General features: G+C 52.5%; 2 protein-coding genes across 2 annotated transcripts in view; both read left to right on the top strand.

Moving 5' to 3' along the window:
- The first annotated feature begins 3,613 nt into the window (after positions 1–3,613).
- Positions 3,614–17,629, top strand: LOC309565301 (uncharacterized protein). Its single transcript, XM_082270205.1, has 3 exons — positions 3,614–3,730; positions 12,579–13,103; positions 17,304–17,629. Exons 1-3 carry the CDS (start codon positions 3,652–3,654, stop codon positions 17,483–17,485), a joined length of 786 nt encoding a protein of 261 aa, XP_082126331.1. The 5' UTR covers positions 3,614–3,651; the 3' UTR covers positions 17,486–17,629.
- The window catches only part of DYNC1LI2 (dynein cytoplasmic 1 light intermediate chain 2), a 332,150-nt gene continuing 324,083 nt past the window's right edge, over positions 10,937–19,003 (top strand). Inside the window, exon 1 of the mRNA XM_082270204.1 lies at positions 10,937–10,943. The gene's annotated coding sequence lies outside the window, so the exon portion shown is untranslated. The remainder of the gene's footprint in view (positions 10,944–19,003) is intronic.

The following is a 19,003-nucleotide window of genomic DNA, read 5'->3' as shown; positions in this document are numbered from 1 at the left end:
CCTATCTACTCCGGTCCTCTCTGGCCCCATCTACCCCTGTCCCCATCTACCCCTGTCTCCATCTACTCCGTCCCCCCCCCCCCAGCTCCATCTACTCCGTCCGCCCCAGCACCACGTTTCCCCCGGCCCCAGCACCACGTTCCCCCCGGCTCCAGCACCACGTTCACCCCGGCTCCAGCACCACGTTCACCCCGGCCCCAGCACCACGTTCCCCCCCGGCCCCAGCACCACGTTCCCCCCGGGCCCCAGCACCACGTTCACCCCGGCCCCAGCACCACGTTCCCCCCGGCTCCAGCACCACGTTCACCCCGGCCCCAGCACCACGTTCCCCCCGGGCCCCAGCACCCTATCCCTGAGGCACCTGTTCATATTGACTTGGGGGGGGGGGGGGGGGCTGAAGACAAACACACTGAAGATACTTTGAATTGCTGAGGGAATAGTCAGAGGTGAGGAATGAATCAGCTGGCGGCGGGCCTGAGAATGGCACAGAGGTGTCCACATTCCGAGATATCTGACAACTTGGTGACAACCTTGAAAGCCTCGGTGCAACCTGAAGAGGAAAATAAACTTCTCCAATCTTCAAGAGGCACCTGCAGGCCACAGACCGGAGAGGAGCCGCGACCTCGTCACCTGACTTACCAAACACTTCACCGCCATCAAAGCTTCCACCATGCAAACAATGGCTGTCCTTGTCTGGATTGTGTTTGTTTAAATCACCCTCCCCCACCCCTCCCAAAATTCTGCCTTTTCAAGGCTAAAGTGATACTAAACACACCCTGACGTGTCCATTCTCCCTTCTATGTCTGTATGGGGATGACCGCACTGTCATCATTATAATAAATAAAAATTCAAGTATCTTTTTCCTAATGGATATCCAGCGGTCATATGACCCGGCTCTCTCCCAGCCAGTCTGCAGGTAAACATAAGCAGGAGGAGCTTCTCCTCCTCTCTGCTGGTCACATGTTCAATATAAAAAACAGCCTTTGGAATACAGTGTAAAAATAAATAATTATCAATAAAAGGTTATAAATCATACAAATATATATTTGAATACCAGGGTGTGGGCGAATTTCTGCCAGTCACAGGCTGTGTCACGCCCCCTCCTGGCTGTGTCTTATAATAAGAGGGAGGTGAAGCCTCCATTATTCTACATATAAAATCCCGCCCCCATTGTGAGCATGGAGGAGAAAGTGGGCTGTCCTTTACCACTGTGTATACGCCCACATGTGTGACTATAGTCACATGGGCTGCTCAGATGTATTAGGAAGGAAATGCTCAGCATAGAAACTCGCTGACACTGAGCATGTGCAGAGCTGCCACCACAGCTGCAAAATCCCCAACTGCAGCGGGGACATGGACAGCAGGGGGACATGGACAGAAGGGGGAGATAGAGAGCAGCAGACATGTATTCATTGTTTTTTTTATGATGGGGGTTTAGTGACACTTTAAGTGGGTCTGGGGCCCGGCCGCCCTCCACCTGAACTAGAAGCACCAGCAGCTTGCAGGCAGGATCTTCTAACAAAGAGCCGCAGATCGTCTGCCAGTTATTCTGCCGCATGATGGAAAATGTATTTCACTTTTCCAGCAGATTCACATTTTGTGTCATTGGACATTATGATGTGCGTTGTATTGTTGCTCGCCCTGTGCTGGAAGAGGTCTCTCTGGGCACTCCAGTTTCCTCCAACCTCCGAGACATAGCAATTGGTTGATTGACTCCTTTTGCGGTAAGGCGTTCCAAGTCCCAACTAGAGTCCCACTCACGACGATGACTGTCCAGAGCAGAGAGCACCCACTGTGAGTGTGTACATTACATTCCATCCAGAGCACTGTGTGCATTACAGGCCATCCCAGTCAGACCTGAGACCACCACCAATACAGCACTGTGCAGCATTACAGGCCTCCTCTGACCACCGGCATCCAGAGCACTGTGTGCATTACAGGCCTCCTCAGACCGTCATCCAGAGCACGGTGCAGCATTACAGGCCTCCTCAGACCACCATCCAGAGCACTGTGCAGCATTACAGGCCTCCTCAGACCACCGGCATCCAGAGCACTGTGTGCATTACAGGCCTCCTCAGACCACCGGCATCCAGAGCACTGTGTGCATTACAGGCCTCCTCAGACCTCCATCCAGAGCACTGTGCATTACAGGTTTCCTCAGACAACCATCCAGAGCACTGTGCAGCTTTACAGGCCTCCTCAGACCACCATCCAGAGCACTGTGTGCATTACAGGCCTCCTCAGACCGCCATCCAGAGCACTGTGCAGCATTACAGACCTCCTCAGACCACCATCCAGAGTGGCTATATCTGTACCTGTGAGTTTTTTCAAACCTTTTTTTTACTCCAGGAGTATATAATGAGTTTGGAAATTCTAGAGAAATGCTTAAATAATGCGTTACAATTTAACTAAACACATTCGATTTTAGTTGACTAAAACTGAAACAATTGCAGATGACTAAAATGGGACTAAAACTAAAATGGCATTTTATTCAGACAAGCTAAACCAAAATTTGATGCCAAAATTACCACTGCAACACACACCTTACAATCTGTACAATCTGATGCCACACACTGTACTGCGTGGATATATGGTATGTGCGCCACATGCGGTACCACGTGGGTATATGGTATGTGTGCAACACACAGTGAGGGGCGGGTAGAAGATATGTGCACAACACGTGATGAGGGGCGGGTATACAGTATGTGCGCCACATGCGGTAACGCGTGGGTATATGGAATGTGCGCAACACACGGTAGGGCGCGGGTATACGGCTCTTCATCAGGAATGACATTCCTACACAATACAGTAAAACACACGGATGGAAACATGGAAGGCTGCACACCGGGTAAAAAGTACAATTTACCGCACATGATTGGAAACGCACAGCAGCGAGTTCTCCAATACGGGGAGTTATTTTGTTGTCTATTTTGAATGGCACCGTAAGGATCAACGCATTGCAGAGCCCGGGGGTGAGCGAGGTGTGGGATGATGCGGTGTGCAGCGTCTGTGGTGCGTTGTGACCCATTCACAATAAATGGTCTTCTTATCACAACGCAGGAAAAGCGCACAATAACACAGCGCACAATAACGCAGTGCACAATAACGCAGCGCACAATAACGCAGCGCACAATAACGCAGCACACAATAACGCAGCGCACAATAACGCAGCGTATAATAACGCAGCGCACAATAAAGCAGCGCACAATAACGCAGCGCACAATAACACAGCAGACAATAACGCAGCACACAATAACGCAGCGCACAATAACGCAGCGCTCTGCAGTGAATGAGCCCTTCTATAGTATCCTTCTATCACGTTTCTTTTACTCCAAGCCGCACAGATGCCGGGATCATTGGAATTTCGTATATAAACACGACATTGACATTTTGTCAGATCGCACCTCATGCAAGCTGGACCCCCCCTCCTCCCTGCCCCCCCCCCCCCCTCTGCCCTCTGCCAAGATATTCCGTGCATGCACCTGCTCCAGCTGGGAACATTCGGTGGGAGTTCTCCTCTGCCCTCGCCCACTGCACTTGTCCCAGTCTCTGATTGGCTGCTGGGAGGCCCCATGGTAATGTAGTAGGAGCATGTCCCCCCAGATGCTGAGTGTCCCATGCTGGGGTCACACAGGGAGGAAGTGGCAGAGGATGCCTCGGTCATTTCTGGTGAAAAAGCCATGCAGCCACAGGATCCCCAACTATGGGCAGCTCCTGGAGACGCAGCCAGGTGAGTGCACATTCTGCAAACACTTCTATCACTTCATTCATTGCTTGTATTCATTGATCAATCTCTAGCCTCAGGTGTGTGCGGGGGGGGGGGGGTGGTGGGGGCGATTTCCTGCCTCAGGTGTGTGCAGGGGGGTTGATCTCCAGCCTCAGATGTATGGGGGGTGATCTCCAGCCTCAGGTGTGCGGGGCAATCTCCAGCCTCAGGTGTGCGTGGCAATCTCCAGCCTCAGGTGTGCGGGGCAATCTGCAGCCTCAGGTGTGTGCAGGGTGGGGGAAGGATGATCTCCAGCCTCAGGTGTGCGGGCGATCTCCAGCCTCAGGTGTGCGGGCGATCTCCAGCCTCAGGTGTGCGGGCGATCTCCAGCCTCAGGTGTGTGCAGGGGTGATCTCCAGCCTCAGGTGTGCGGGGGGGTGATCTCCAGCCTCAGGTGTGCGGGGGGTGATCTCCAGCCTCAGGTGTGTGCAGGGGGGGAGGGATGATCTCCAGCCTCAGGTGTGCGGGCGATCTCCAGCCTCAGGTGTGTGCAGGGGTGATCTCCAGCCTCAGGTGTGCGGGGGGTGATCTCCAGCCTCAGGTGTGCGGGGGACGATCTCCAGCCTCAGGTGTGCGGGGCGCGATCTCCAGCCTCAAGTGTGTGCGGGGGACAATCTCCAGCCTCAGGTGTGTGCGGGGGGCGATCTCCAGCCTCAGGTGTGTTTTGGGGCGGGGGCAATCTCTAGCCTCAGGTGTGTGCGGGAGACGATCTCCAGTCTCAGGTGTGTGCGGGGGACGATCTCCAGCCTCTGGTGTGCGGGGGGCGATCTCCAGCCTCAGGTGTGTGCGGGGGGGGGCGATCTCCAGCCTTAGGTGTGTGCGGGAGGGGCGATCTCTAGCCTCAGGTGTGTGCGGGGGACGATCTCCAGCCTCAGGTGTGTGCGGGGGGCGATCTCCAGCCTCAGGTGTGTGCGGGGGGGGCTATCTCCAGCCTCAGGTGTGTGCGGGGGGCGATCTCCAGCCTCAGGTGTGTTTTGGGGCGGGGGGCAATCTCTAGCCTCAGGTGTGTGCGGGGGACGATCTCCAGTCTCAGGTGTGTGCGGGGGACGATATCCAGCCTCAGGTGTGTTTTGGGGCGGGGGGGGCAATCTGCAGCCTCAGGTGTGTGCGTAGGACGATCTCCAGCCTTAGGTGTGTGCGGGGGGCGATCTCCAGCCTCAGGTGTGTGTGTGTGTGTGTGGGGGGGGGTGATCTCAAGCCTTAAGTGTGGGGGGCGATCTCCAGCCCCAGGTGTTTGGGGTGATCTCAAGCCTCAGGTGTGGGCGGGGCGATCTCCAGCCTCAAGTGTGTGTGGGGCGGGGGGCAATCTCCAGCCTCAGGTGTGTGCGGGGGACGATCTCCAGCCTCAGGTGTGTGCGGGGGACGATCTCCAGCCTCAGGTGTGTGCGGGGGACGATCTCCAGCCTCAGGTGTGTTTTGGGGCGGGGGGCAATCTCCAGCCTCAGGTGTGTGCGGGGGACGATCTCCAGCCTCAGGTGTGTGCGGGGGGAGATCTCCAGCCTCAGGTGTGTGCGGGGGGAGATCTCCAGCCTCAGGTGTGTGTGTGTGTGTGTGGGGGGGGGGACGATCTCCAACCTCAGGTGTGTGTGTGTGTGGGGGGGGGGTGATCTCAAGCCTTAAGTGTGGGGGGCGATCTCCAGCCCCAGGTGTGTGGGGGGCGATCTCCAGCCCCAGGTGTTTGGGGTGATCTCAAGCCTCAGGTGTGGGCGGGGCAATCTCCAGCCTCAAGTGTGTAGCGGGGCGATCTCCAGCCTCAAGTGTGTGTGGGGCGGGGGGCAATCTCCAGCCTCAGGTGTGTGCGGGGGACGATCTCCAGCCTCAGGTGTGTGCGGGGGACAATCTCCAGCCTCAGGTGTGTGCAGGGGACGATCTCCAACCTCCGGTGTGTTTTGGGGCGGGAGGCAATCTCCAGCCTCAGGTTTGTGTGGGGGACGATCTCCAGCCTCAGGTGTGTGCGGGGGGCGATCTCCAGCTTCAGGTGTGTGTGTGTGTGGGGGGGGGTGATCCCAAGCCTTAAGTGTGGGGGCGATCTCCAGCCCCAGGTGTGTGGGGGGCGATCTCCAGCCTCAGGTGTGTGTGTGGGGGGGTGATCTCAAGCCTTAAGTGTGGGGGGCGATCTCCAGCCCCAGGTGTGTGGGGGGCGATCTCCAGCCCCAGGTGTTTGGGGTGATCTCAAGCCTCAGGTGTGGGCGGGGCAATCTCCAGCCTCAGGTGTGTAGCGGGGCGATCTCGAGCCTCAAGTGTGTGTGGGGGGGGGCAATCTCCAGCCTCAGGTGTGTGTGGGGGGGTGATCTCCAGCCTCAGGTGTGTGCAGGGGTAATCTTCAGCCTCAGGTGTGCGGGGGGCGTTCTCCAGCCTCAGGTGTGTGGGGGGGGGGTTGATCTCAAGCCTTAGGTGTGTGGGGGAGCCATCTCCAGCCTCAGGTGTGCGGGGGGGGGTGATCTCCAGCATCAGGTGTACTGGGGCGATCTCCAGCCTCAGGTGTGTGTGTGGGGGGGGGAGCTATCCAGCCTCAGGTGTGTGTGTGGGGGGGGGGGGATCTCCAGTCTCAGGTGTGGTGGGGGGTTGATCTCCAGCCTCAGGTGTTTGGGGTGATCTCAAGCCTCAGGTGTGGGGGGGCGATCTCCAGCCTCAGGAGTGCTCAGGCGATTTCCAGGAGGTGTGTGGGGGGGGGTCGATCTCCAGCCCCAGGTGTGTTGGGGGGGGGCGATCTCCAGTCTCAGGTGTGTGGGGGCGATCTCCAGCCCCAGGTGTGTTGGGGGGGGCGATCTCCAGCCTCAGGTGTGCTGGGGCGGTCTCCAGTCTCAGTGGTGGGGGAGGCAATCTCCAATCTCAGGTGTGTGGAGGGGGGTGATCTTGAGCCTCAGGTGTGGAGGGGGCAATCTCCGGTCTCAGGTGTGTGTGTGGGGGCCATCTACAGTCTTAGGTGTGTGGGAGGCAATCTCCAGTCTCAGGTGTGTGGGGTGATTTCCAGTCTCAGGTGTGTGTGGGGCAATCTCCAGTCTCAGGTGTGGGGAGGGGGGGGGTGATCTCAAGCCTCAGGTGTGGAGGGGAAGCTTCGATCTCAGGTGTGGTGGGGACCATCTCCAGCCTCAGGTGTGTGTGGGACGATCCCCAGCCTCCTTCCCAGCACACTCCCTGCACACTCCCAGCACACTCCCTGCACACTCCCAGCACATTCCCAGCACACTCCCTGCACACTCCCAGCACACTCCCAGCACATTCCCAGCACACTCCCTGCACACTCCCAGCACACTCCCTGCACATTCCCAGAACACTCCCTGTACACTCCCAGGACTCTCACTACACACTGCCAGCACACTCCCTATTCCCAGCACACTCCCTGCACATTCCCAGAACTCTCCCTACACACTGCCAGCACATTCCCAGCACACTCCCTAAACATTACCAGTACATTCCCAGAACACTCCCTGCACATTCCCAGCACGCTCCCTGCACATTCCCAGCACACTCCCTAAACATTACCAGTACATTCCCAGAACACTCCCTGCACATTCCCAGCACACTTCCTGAACATTACCAGTACATTCCCAGCACGCTCCCTGCACATTCCCAGAACTCTTCCTACACACTCCCTGCACACTCCCTGCACTGTGGAGGAAGAGACCCCAGAGAGCCGAGGCTGCCATGCACATCACTGGATCACAATGGGGCTCAGGTAAGTATTAGGGGGGTTTTACCTTCATGCATAGAATGCACCTTCAGCCTTTACAACCTCCATAATCCGCAAATTCATATTTTTTAATGTGTGCCGATCCACATGATGCCGCAGTGTGGTGGGGTTCAGTGCAGTGTGATTTACAAATGAGGCGGGAACTTCATTCCCTGCATTTCCCCCTGTGAGTAGGGCAGTTCCACACATGACGCACACATGTACACACGCATACACACACCTGTACACACACATACACAAACATACACACACCTGTACACACGCACACCTGTACACACACACGTGCACACATACACAAACGCACACCTGTACCCCTTAACCAAGGCTAACAAATAAATGGTCAAATCTCTGCAATTGAAGAGGTGGTGCACCTTCCTCTCTGGCTGCCCGTGTCTCCCAGTTACAGCCTGCATCAGTGTCTTCAGGAGTGTTGGAGGTCAGTGTCCCCCATCATATGCCATAGTTCCTTTCTCTGCTAGGTAGGTAGAGGGAGGAGGGTGGAGAGAGAGGAGGGTGGTGGAGGGAGGTGGGTACAGAGAGGTGGGTAGAGGGGGGTAGAGGGAGGAGGGTGGAGGGAGGTAGATAGAGGTGAGTGGAGGTGGTTGGAGAGAGGGGGGGAGAGGGGGGGGGGGGTTAGAGGGAGGTGGGTGGGTAGAGGGAGGTAGGTAGAGGGAGGTAGATAGAGAGAGGGGGGTAGAGGGAGGCGGCCAGAGGGGGGTAGAGGGAGGCAGAAAGAGGGAGGTAGAGAGAGGTAGGTAGAGAGAGGTGGGTAGAAGGAGGTGGGTAGAGGGAGGAAGGTAGAGGGAGGTGGATAGAGGGAGGCGGGTAGAGGTAGGTAGAGGGGGGTGGGTAGAGGGAGGCAAGGTAGAGAGAGGTGTGTAGAGAGAGGTGGGTAGAATGGGGGTAGAGGTAGGTAGAGAGAGGGGGGTAGAGGGAGGTGGGTAGAGAGAGGTGGGTAGAAGGGGGGTAGAGGTAGGTAGAGGGAGGGGGGTAGAGGGAGGTGGGTAGATGGGGGTTAGAGTTAGGTAGAGGGAGGTGGGTAGATGGGGGTAGAGGGAGGTGGGTAGATGGGGGGTAGAGGTAGGTAGAGGGAGGGGGTAGATGGAGGTGGGTAGATGGGGGGTAGAGGGAGGGGTAGAGGTAGGTAGAGGGAGGAGGGTAGAGGTAGGTGGGTAAATGGGGGGTAGAGGTAGCTAGAGGGAGGTGGGTAGATGGGGGTAGAGGTAGGTAGAGGGAGGTGGGTAGATGGGGGTAGAGGTAGGTAGAGGGAGGGGGGTAGAGGGAGGTGGGTAGATGGGGGTAGAGGTAGGTAGAGGGAGGTGGGTAGATGGGGGGTATAGGTAGGTAGAGGGAGGGGGTAGATGGAGGTGGGTAGATGGGGGGTAGAGGTAGGTAGAGGGAGGGGGTAGAGGTAGGTAGAGGGAGGAGGGTAGAGGTAGGTGGGTAAATGGGGGGTAGAGGTAGCTAGAGGGAGGTGGGTAGATGGGGTAGAGGTAGGTAGAGGAAGGGGGGTAGAGGTAGGTAGAGGGAAGGGGGTAGAGGGAGGTGGGTAGATGGGGGGTAGAGGTAGGTAGAGGGAGGTGGGTAGAGAGAGGTGGGTGGGTAGAGAGAGGGAGGTGGGTAGGTGGGGGGTAGAGGGAGGTAGGTAGAGGGAGGGTAAAGGTAGGTAGAGGGAGGGGGTAAATTGGGGGTAGAGGTAGGTAGAGGGAGGGGGTAGATGGGGGGTAGAGGTAGGTAGAGGGAGGTGGGTTGATGGGGGTAGAGGGAGGGGTAGAGGTAGGCAGAGGGAGGGGGTAGATGGGGGGGTAGAGGTAGGTAGAGGGAGGGGGTAGAGGTAGGTAGAGGGGGGGGTAGATGGGGGGGGTAGAGGTAGGTAGAGGGGGGTGGGTAGAGGGAGGCAAGGTAGAGAGAGGTGTGTAGAGAGAGGTGGGTAGAATGGGGGTAGAGGTAGGTAGAGAGAGGGGGGTAGAGGGAGGTGGGTAGAGAGAGGTGGGTAGAAGGGGGGTAGAGGTAGGTAGAGGGAGGGGGGTAGAGGGAGGTGGGTAGATGGGGGTTAGAGTTAGGTAGAGGGAGGTGGGTAGATGGGGGTAGAGGTAGGTAGAGGGAGGTGGGTAGATGGGGGGTAGAGGTAGGTAGAGGGAGGGGGTAGATGGAGGTGGGTAGATGGGGGGTAGAGAGAGGGGTAGAGGTAGGTAGAGGGAGGAGGGTAGAGGTAGGTGGGTAAATGGGGGGTAGAGGTAGCTAGAGGGAGGTGGGTAGATGGGGGTAGAGGTAGGTAGAGGGAGGTGGGTAGATGGGGGTAGAGGTAGGTAGAGGGAGGGGGGTAGAGGGAGGTGGGTAGATGGGGGTAGAGGTAGGTAGAGGGAGGTGGGTAGATGGGGGGTATAGGTAGGTAGAGGGAGGGGGTAGATGGAGGTGGGTAGATGGGGGGTAGAGGTAGGTAGAGGGAGGGGGTAGAGGTAGGTAGAGGGAGGAGGGTAGAGGTAGGTGGGTAAATGGGGGGTAGAGGTAGCTAGAGGGAGGTGGGTAGATGGGGTAGAGGTAGGTAGAGGAAGGGGGGTAGAGGTAGGTAGAGGGAAGGGGGTAGAGGGAGGTGGGTAGATGGGGGGTAGAGGTAGGTAGAGGGAGGTGGGTAGAGAGAGGTGGGTGGGTAGAGAGAGGGAGGTGGGTAGGTGGGGGGTAGAGGGAGGTAGGTAGAGGGAGGGTAAAGGTAGGTAGAGGGAGGGGGTAAATTGGGGGTAGAGGTAGGTAGAGGGAGGGGGTAGATGGGGGTAGAGGTAGGTAGAGGGAGGTGGGTTGATGGGGGTAGAGGGAGGGGTAGAGGTAGGCAGAGGGAGGGGGTAGATGGGGGGGGTAGAGGTAGGTAGAGGGAGGGGGTAGAGGTAGGTAGAGGGAGGGGGTAGATGGGGGGGGTAGAGGTAGGTAGAGGGAGGGGGTAGAGGTAGGTAGATGGGGGAGAGTTGAGCCATTGGAAAGTCGGGGTGCGGTTTCCTCCATTGCAGAGAATTGGGACTTTCATATTTTGAGACTTTGCAGATCCCCTAAAATAAAAGCGGAAACTGTTGGCCGAGTCTCCACCAATGGAGGACGATGAGGGGTGACAACACAGGAGCATTATTGGTGAACAGTTGTCACCCCATAACAGGAAATAATGAACCCCTATGGCAGGATCAGCGGGGATTTTATAATGAAAGTTTCCTATTTATAGGGATGAATGTATGAAATGACGATAAAATTCTTACAGAGAATCTTCTAACTATAAAAGAAAAAATGATAAATCAGCGACTACAAATTCTGGAGGTGTGGGACACTTACCTTCACTTACCCACACCTACCCACACCTACCCACACCTACCCACACCTACCCACACCTACCCACACCTACCCACACCTACCTACACTTACCCACACTTACCTACACTTACCCACACCTACCCACACTTACCTATATCTACTGTCAGGGATGTCGTGGCAGAGCCTGACGTGTAGAGGAATGTCTCACCGGATGAAGAGCCTGGAACTATGTACGATCCCAGGACAGGGATGCTGACAGGATATCTTAGCAGGACACAGGTTCACCAGAGACGCGGAGTCTAAGTGCTAGCCGGTATTCACCAGGGCCCCTGATGGTGGGGATGGATTTGGCTGTGTGCTAACACCAGGTCGTGGTCCTCTGGATTCCCCAGCCAGGCCAGGAGCAGGTCCAGGTCCAATAGCCGGTAGCGGATAAGCAGGTCACGGTGAGGCAGAAGAGTAGTCAAGACAAGCCGAGGTCAGGGCAGGCAGCAGGTAATCAAGGTCGAAGGCAAGCCGGGTCAGATGATCAGGAACAGCAGGTAATTCAGGTACAGGAGAGCTGAAGATCACACAGCAAGGAATCAGTGTGACCACTCCCCTTAAATAGGGCGTTTGGCGCCAAATATGAGAGGGTAGCCTCAAACTGTTCCACGGTAGCCTCAAACTGTTCCACGGTAGCCTCAAACTGTTCCACGGTAGCCTCAAACTATTCCATGGTAGCCTCACGCTGTTTCATGGTAGCCTCGAACTGTTCCATGGTAGCCTCGAACTATTACATGGTAGCCTCTAACTATTCAAGGCGCCTCTGCGTACGCGCATGCGCATAGGCGTTCGCCGGTTTGCGGCGCCAGTGCGCCTGCGCATAGTAGTGAATCCCTGACACCTACCCACACTTACCCACACTTACCCACACCTATCCACACTTACTCACACCTACCCACACCTACCCACACCTACCCACACTTACCCACACCTACCCGCCATACCTACCCACACTTACCCACACCTACCTACTTTCTGAAATAGGAATGGGGGATCTCATTACCAGCACACACTCCTCATAGAAAGGATTGGGGTGTTTTTTCAGCCTCACTAACTATGTAATATCTGTTAGCAAAAGTATGTAGGAATAGGACACACCCTCTGCCACGCCTCCTTAAAGGTGAATTGTACAAAAAAAATGATTAGGTAAACCCAGAAACCTTTCTGGAATTTACAAATGCAGCCAATTAGAAATGTGATGAAAGATTTATCACTGGGAGATAAAAAGTTAATTTTATATACAACTATTTACAGTATATATATCAGAGCAACATGAGGGACCAATGAGGAGGAGAGAGGGACAGAGGGACGTCCCTCCAAATCCAGGACAGTCCCTTCAAATCCAAGACAGTCCCTCCAAATCCGGGACAGTTGGGGGCTATGCTTACCTGTCCGGGGATCCAGCGCTCACCTGGGCGGTCCTTCTCTGGTCTTCGTGTCCCCGATTCACAGCCGGCTCCCCACCACGCATGCATGAGCTGTGTAGACTTTGTGAATGGAGTGTTCTGGGAGCTGTGATGTGTCCTGTGGAGTTCCGCTCGGATCACCTAGGGACCGGGTCCTAGGCAATCTGAATGGAAGTGAGAGCGGGTATGGGAAATGTGGCAGATAAGGAGGGGGGAGGGGACATAAGGCCTTCAGGATGCAGTTCTTGTTATATCTTATATGAGATTGTAGTAATTGGGGGTCGGATCTCATTGAATGATTGAAGATTGAAGGGGGCGGAGATTCAGGCTCAGTGTAAACTATCATTTACGGAATGTTGTGTGTCCCATACAGGTGTGGTCCTCTCCATATATCAGAGGGAGGAGCCTTCCACCATCACAGAGGACGTCACAGAAAAGTGGGCGTTACCGGTAGCAGATACAGCCCAGGAGGAACTATATGATGAATCTCTCCTACGCCCTCTGGAGCTCAGGATGGGTAATACTTTCTCAGTTCTAACCAATGGACTACCTCTAAAAGACAGCCTAAACAACCTGTACACGCCCCCGAGGAGCAGAACAGCAGAGGCGGGGCTTTCAGGATTAGTGAATAAAGCTGAGTTTCTGCCTTCTGAGGCAGAGCTGGGCCAAGCCTCAGATTTGGAGGCCGGTGTGGACTTTCAGAAGACCGGAAGACTCTCCAACCATAAACTGCGGCACTGCCGGTACTTCAGCTGCCCGCACTGTGCCAAGGCCTACAGCAGTCTGGGGGCTCTGAAGATGCACATCCGCACCCACACCTTGCCCTGCGCTTGTCGGATTTGCGGCAAAGCTTTCTCCAGACCGTGGCTCCTGCAGGGACATATCAGAACTCATACAGGTGAGATGACCAATCACAGCCCTCTGTGTCTCTACAGCACGCCCACCGTCATGTACATCCATCATTTGTATAGGGCCAGATGTGTCCCCCACCCCGCCCTCCATGTGACAGTTCTCTGGCTGGTGATTGGCTCTCCCTGCTTTGTGGGAGGAGATGGGGAGTGTTCTTATTCTGCAGTTTCATTATCAGAGGTGGGATTCCTCTTTATGCTGCCGGATGCACGGCTTGGCGTGTGACTGACAATTACACCTGACAGGTTTGCTTTCCCGTAGAGCTAAAGGCAAAATGTTTTTTTGTTTTTTTTTCATTGTGGACAGAGTAAGGGGGGAGGGGGTTATAACTTCCATCAGGTTTTATGCCCTCTGTGTTCCATTGGGGAGATTTTCCCTCACTTCCTGTCCCAAAGACACAACAGGAAGTGAGGGAAATCTGCAGCTAGTGTCCCCATTGGAAGATTTCCCCTTTATTCCTGTTCTGGGGAGAACCCACAATTTGGGATTTTCTTTCTCTCTCAGAATAAATAGAGAGGGAGAATCGGACAGCAATAAAAACCTGACAGGGGGTCGCATCCCTCTCCACTCCATCCAACACTAAAAACAAAGTGACATTAAATTATACTATAATAACTCCATATTGGATGGGGGAGGGGAGAACCTGAAGTATTTTTTATATCGTATCTCAGTCTGCCTCTCCAATGTACAGCTGGGCGGGGTCATTGCTGTAAGCCAATCAGGTTCTATGACGCTGCACAGTGCTGTCAGTATAACCCAGAGAGGGCGGAGCACAGGGATGTCCCCGGTCATGACATCATATATCAGATCAGATGATACTAAAACTGGAGAGTGCGGAATCTGGTGCAGCTCTGCATGGCAGCCAATCAGCGTCTGACTTCATTAATGAAGCTTTGACAATAAAACCCCGTTCACATCGGTGCGATTTGAAAGGTAAAATTACAGATCGCAGCCAACTGCCGACAATAGGAGCGTCCCAATCAGTGCCACGCCGATTTCCATTTCTGCACCACTTCTGGGGCGACTTCAATGGACATCTGAGAATGAATCCGCACAGATATCATTCAAATCGCCCCGAAGTCACACTGAAATGCGGCTTTGAAATTGTGCGAGTTCACATAAAGTCACATGATTTCAAATTCACAATCAATGTGAACGGGGGCTAAATCCTGGAAGCTGATTGGCTGCCATGCAGAGCTGCACCAAATTCTGTGCTCCGATTTTAGTAAATCTCCCCCATTGCTGTCATTCAATTCATAGAGAAGGATTTCTCTCAATAATAAAAAACATTTTTCAGGACAACCAAACATGTGACTTCCTAAGACACGCCCACAGCGCCATCCGCCACAAAAGTCTCAAATATTGTAAAAATGTCCAAATTTCACACAGAATCCCTGAGACTCGGAATTGGGGGGATTTATAGAAGCAGACATTACTAATCAATGAGCCTTTATCTGCGCTGATCGGTGATAAGAAGGACCTGGCTGGGCTGTCCGGCAGAGGTGAGGAAAATTTACGGCAACTGAACGGAATCTCAGATCTTCGGGCAGATAAAACAATCCACACATACAGTATATATATATATATTATCCACACACATACAGTATATATATTATCCACACACATACAGTATATATATTATCCACACACATACAGTATATATATATATATTATCCACACACATACAGTATATATATTATCCACACACATACAGTATATATATATATATATAATCCACACACATACAGTATATATATATATATAATCCACACCCATACAGTATATTTATTATATATTATCCACACCCATACAGTATATACAGTCAGGTCCATAAATATTGGGACATGGACACAATTCTAATCTTTTTGGCTCTATACACCCCCCCTCTATATACACCCCCTCCCCCCCCCCTTCTATACACCACCACAATGGATGTGAAATGAAACAAACAAGATGTGCTTTACCTGCAGAATTTCAGCTTTAATTTGAGGGAATTTACATCCAAATCAGGTGACCGGTGTAGGAATTACAACAGTTTGTATATGTGCCTCCCACTTTTTAAGGGACCAAAAGTAATGGGACAGATTAACAATCATAAATCAAACTTTCACTTTTTAATACTTGGTTGCAAATCCTTTGCAGTCAAATACAGCCTGAAGTGTGGAACGCATAGACATCACCAGACGCTGGGTTTCATCCCTGGTGATGCTCTGCCAGGCCTTTACTGCAACTGTCTTCAGTTCCTGCTTGTTCTTGGGGCATTTTCCCTTCAGTTTTGTCTTCAGCAAGTGAAATGCATGCTCAATCCGATTCAGGTCAGGTGATTGACTTGGCCATTGCATAACATTCCACTTCTTTCCCTTAAAAAACTCTTTGGTTGCTTTCGCAGTATGCTTCGGGTCATTGTCCATCTGCACTGTGAAGCGCCGTCCAATGAGTTCTGAAGCATTTGGCTGAATATGAGCCGATAATATTCCCTGAAACACTTCAGAATTCATCCTGCTGCTTCTGTCAGCAGTCACATCATCAATAAATACAAGAGAACCGGTTCCATTGGCAGCCATACATGCCCACGCCATGACACTTCCACCACCATGCTTCACTGATGAGGTGGTATGCTTTGGATCATGAGCAGTTCCTTTCCTTCTCCATACTCTTCTCTTCCCATCACTCTGCTACAAGTTGATCTTGGTCTCATCTGTCCATAGGATGTTCCAGAACTGTGAAGGCTTTTTTAGATGATGTTTGGCAAACTCTAATCTGGCCTTCCTGTTTTTGAGGCTCACCAATGGTTTACATCTTGTGGAGAACCCTCTGTATTCACTCTGGTGAAGTCTTCTCTTGATTGTTGACTTTGACAACCATACACCTCCCTCCTGGAGAGTGTTCCTGATCTGACACACATACACCTACCTCCTGGAGAGTGTTCCTGATCTGACACACATACACCTACCTCCTGGAGAGTGTTCTTCATCTGACACACATACACCTACCTCCTGGAGAGTGTTCCTGATCTGACACACATACACCTACCTCCTGGAGAGTGTTCCTGATCTGACACACATACACCTACCTCCTGGAGAGTGTTCTTGATCTGACACACATACACCTACCTCCTGGAGAGTGATCTTGATCTGGCCAACTGTTGTGAAGGGTGTTTTCTTCACCAGGGAAAGAATTCTTCAGTCATCCACCACAGTTGTTTTCCGTGGTCTTCCGGGTCTTTTGGTGTTGCTGAGCTCACCGGTGCGTTCTTTCTTTTTAAGGATGTTCCAAACAGTTGATTTGGCCACACCTAATGTTTTTGCTATCTCTCTGATGGGTTTGTTTTGTTTTTTCAGCCTAATGATGGCTTCACTGATAGTGACAGCTCTTTGGATCTCATATTGAGGGTTGACAGCAACAGATTCCAAATGCAAATAGCACACTTGAAATGAACTCTGGACCTTTTATCTGCTCCTTGTAAATGGGATAATGAGGGAATAACACACACCTGGCCATGGAACAGCTGAGCAGCCAATTGTCCCATTGCTTTTGGTCCCTTACAAAGTAGGAGGCACATATACAAACTGTTGTAATTCCTACACCATTCACCTGATTTGGATGTAAATACCCTCAAATTAAAGCTGAAAGTCTGCAGTTAAAGCACATCTTGTTTGTTTCATTTCAAATCCATTGTGGTGGTGTATAGAGCCAAAAAGATTAGAATCGTGTCCATGTCCCAATATTTATGGACCTGACTGTGTATATATATATATAATCCACACACATACAGTATATATGTATATATATATTAGATTTGGATGCTTCTCTATAGTTTAAAGTTGAAGTCCTTCTAAACGTCTGAATAGAAATGTAAATCTCATGCAGTATCTGGGAGGGAATTTTATGATCTGTGTTTCAGCCAATCCTATTCTGAGATTTATACCATCCTGCCAGACAGCACAGCCAGGCCAGTGACAATAATCAATAAACAATACCGCTTGTCCCCAGCCTGTGATTTGACAGTGAAAGACTAATGAAGTCATCCCTCTGCTCTCTCCTCCAGTCAGCGTGTCCCCTGTTAGCACATGTTCATGCAGCTGAGCCTGGATTGGTTGGGGTTTTCTTGTATAGTCTATCTCTCTAGCCCTTTGGTGTTGCTCTTCAGTGCAGAAGTTTTACTTGCTGTATTCTCTCTCTCCTGTAGGTGAGAAGCCTTTTTCCTGCTATCACTGTGGGCGTGGCTTTGCGGACCGCTCCAACCTGCGCGCCCACCTGCAGACGCACTCCGAGGTGAAGCGATATCGCTGTCCAGGCTGCTGCAAGACCTTCTCCCGCATCTCCCTCCTCACTAAGCACCGCGATGGCTGCTGCTGCCCGCTGTCCTGACACTGAGACTCCGAACTATATTCAATGAGGACGAAACGCGTAACTGGAACTTTGTACTAAACACAATGCTGTGACGGAGGAGGACTGGTATTGGTCGGTTCAGTGATGAAGGTTTTAATGTGTTATGGACATGTTGTGTTTGAGGGCGATCTGTATTCACCACTGCTGAAGTGCAGGGACCACCACCATGATTTCAGATCCAGGGGCTCAGACCACCCAACCCGGGTTCAACCCCTCCAATCACTGAGCTACTTACCTCACTTTTCTAGAGGTGCAAACAAATGGCAACCGCCCCGACCTTTAACCGGCCTTCACAGCGAGGAGCACAAGGAAGGGCAACGAATGTCAGACAAGGAAGAAAAAATCCCGGCTCAACTCACCAGCCAGCCGGCAACCAACCGAGACCAGCGCCAAATTCTGTACCCATCACTCCCACCTGTCCTGGATTTCGATGGACTGTCCCGGATTTGGAGGGACTGTCCCGGATTTGGAGGGACGTCCCTCTGTCCCTCTTTCCTTCTCATTAGTCCCTCATGTTGCTCTGATCTATAGAGTTGTATGAAAAATGAACTTTTATCTCCCACTGATAAATCTTTCCTCAGATTTCTCCATGGCTGCAGAAGCCGATATAAAGGAATAATAATGATAAAAAAGCACTTCCGGGGTCACGGTGACGAATCTTTTTTGTTGTTGTATAATTCTCCTTTAGGGGGGTGTGTCCTATGCCTACATACTTTTGCTAATAGGTGTCCCTCATCCTGTTTCAGAAAGGGGGTGTGGATTAGTAACACTAGGGGCGGAGCTCATAGCTGACTTGGACAGAAGTCAGAGGACACACAAGGAATGATTGGTAGATAGTCCCATGATTGGTTCTTGCACCTTTATGGCTATTGGTGGCTTCTGTAATATCGCCCCTCCCAACTTTCTGAGATGAGAACGAGGAACACCTATTAGCAAGAGTATGTAGGCATAGGACACTTAGTTGGGAGTCTTAGTTGATGATAGATTAGGCAACAGCATGCAATGCCAAGCGGCAGCGTCCAAAGCCAGCAGAATATTAGCATGCATAAAGAAAGGGATGTATTCCAGAGATAAGACTATAATCCTTCCACTTTATAAAACTCTGGTCTGACCGCATCTGGAGTATTCTGTCCAGTTCTGGTCGCCAGTCCTCAGGAGGGATGTGTTGGAGCTGGAGAGAGTCCAGAGAAGGGCAACTAAACTGATTAGGGGGTTGGAGGACCTTACCTATGAAGAGCGGCTGCAATCGCTCGATTTATTTTCCCTGGAGAAAAGACGTCTGAGAGGGGACATGATAGCAATTTATAAATATCTTAATGGGGATCTCAGCTTAGAAGAAAAGCTGTTCATTCGAAGGAATTGCATGAGGACTCGGGGACATACAATGCGATTAGAGGAGAAGCGTTTTAACCTCAGGCAACGTGGGGGGTTCTTTACTGTTAGGGCTACAAGATTGTGGAATTCTCTACCACAAGAGGTGGTTTCTGCGGGTAGTAT

The sequence above is a fragment of the Pelophylax lessonae genome (assembly GCF_965119305.1).
Source record: "Pelophylax lessonae genome assembly, chromosome: 10".
Lineage (NCBI taxonomy): Eukaryota > Metazoa > Chordata > Amphibia > Anura > Ranidae > Pelophylax > Pelophylax lessonae.
The sequence above is the reverse complement of the archived record's forward strand: the minus strand, read 5'-3'. Positions and strand labels throughout refer to the sequence as shown.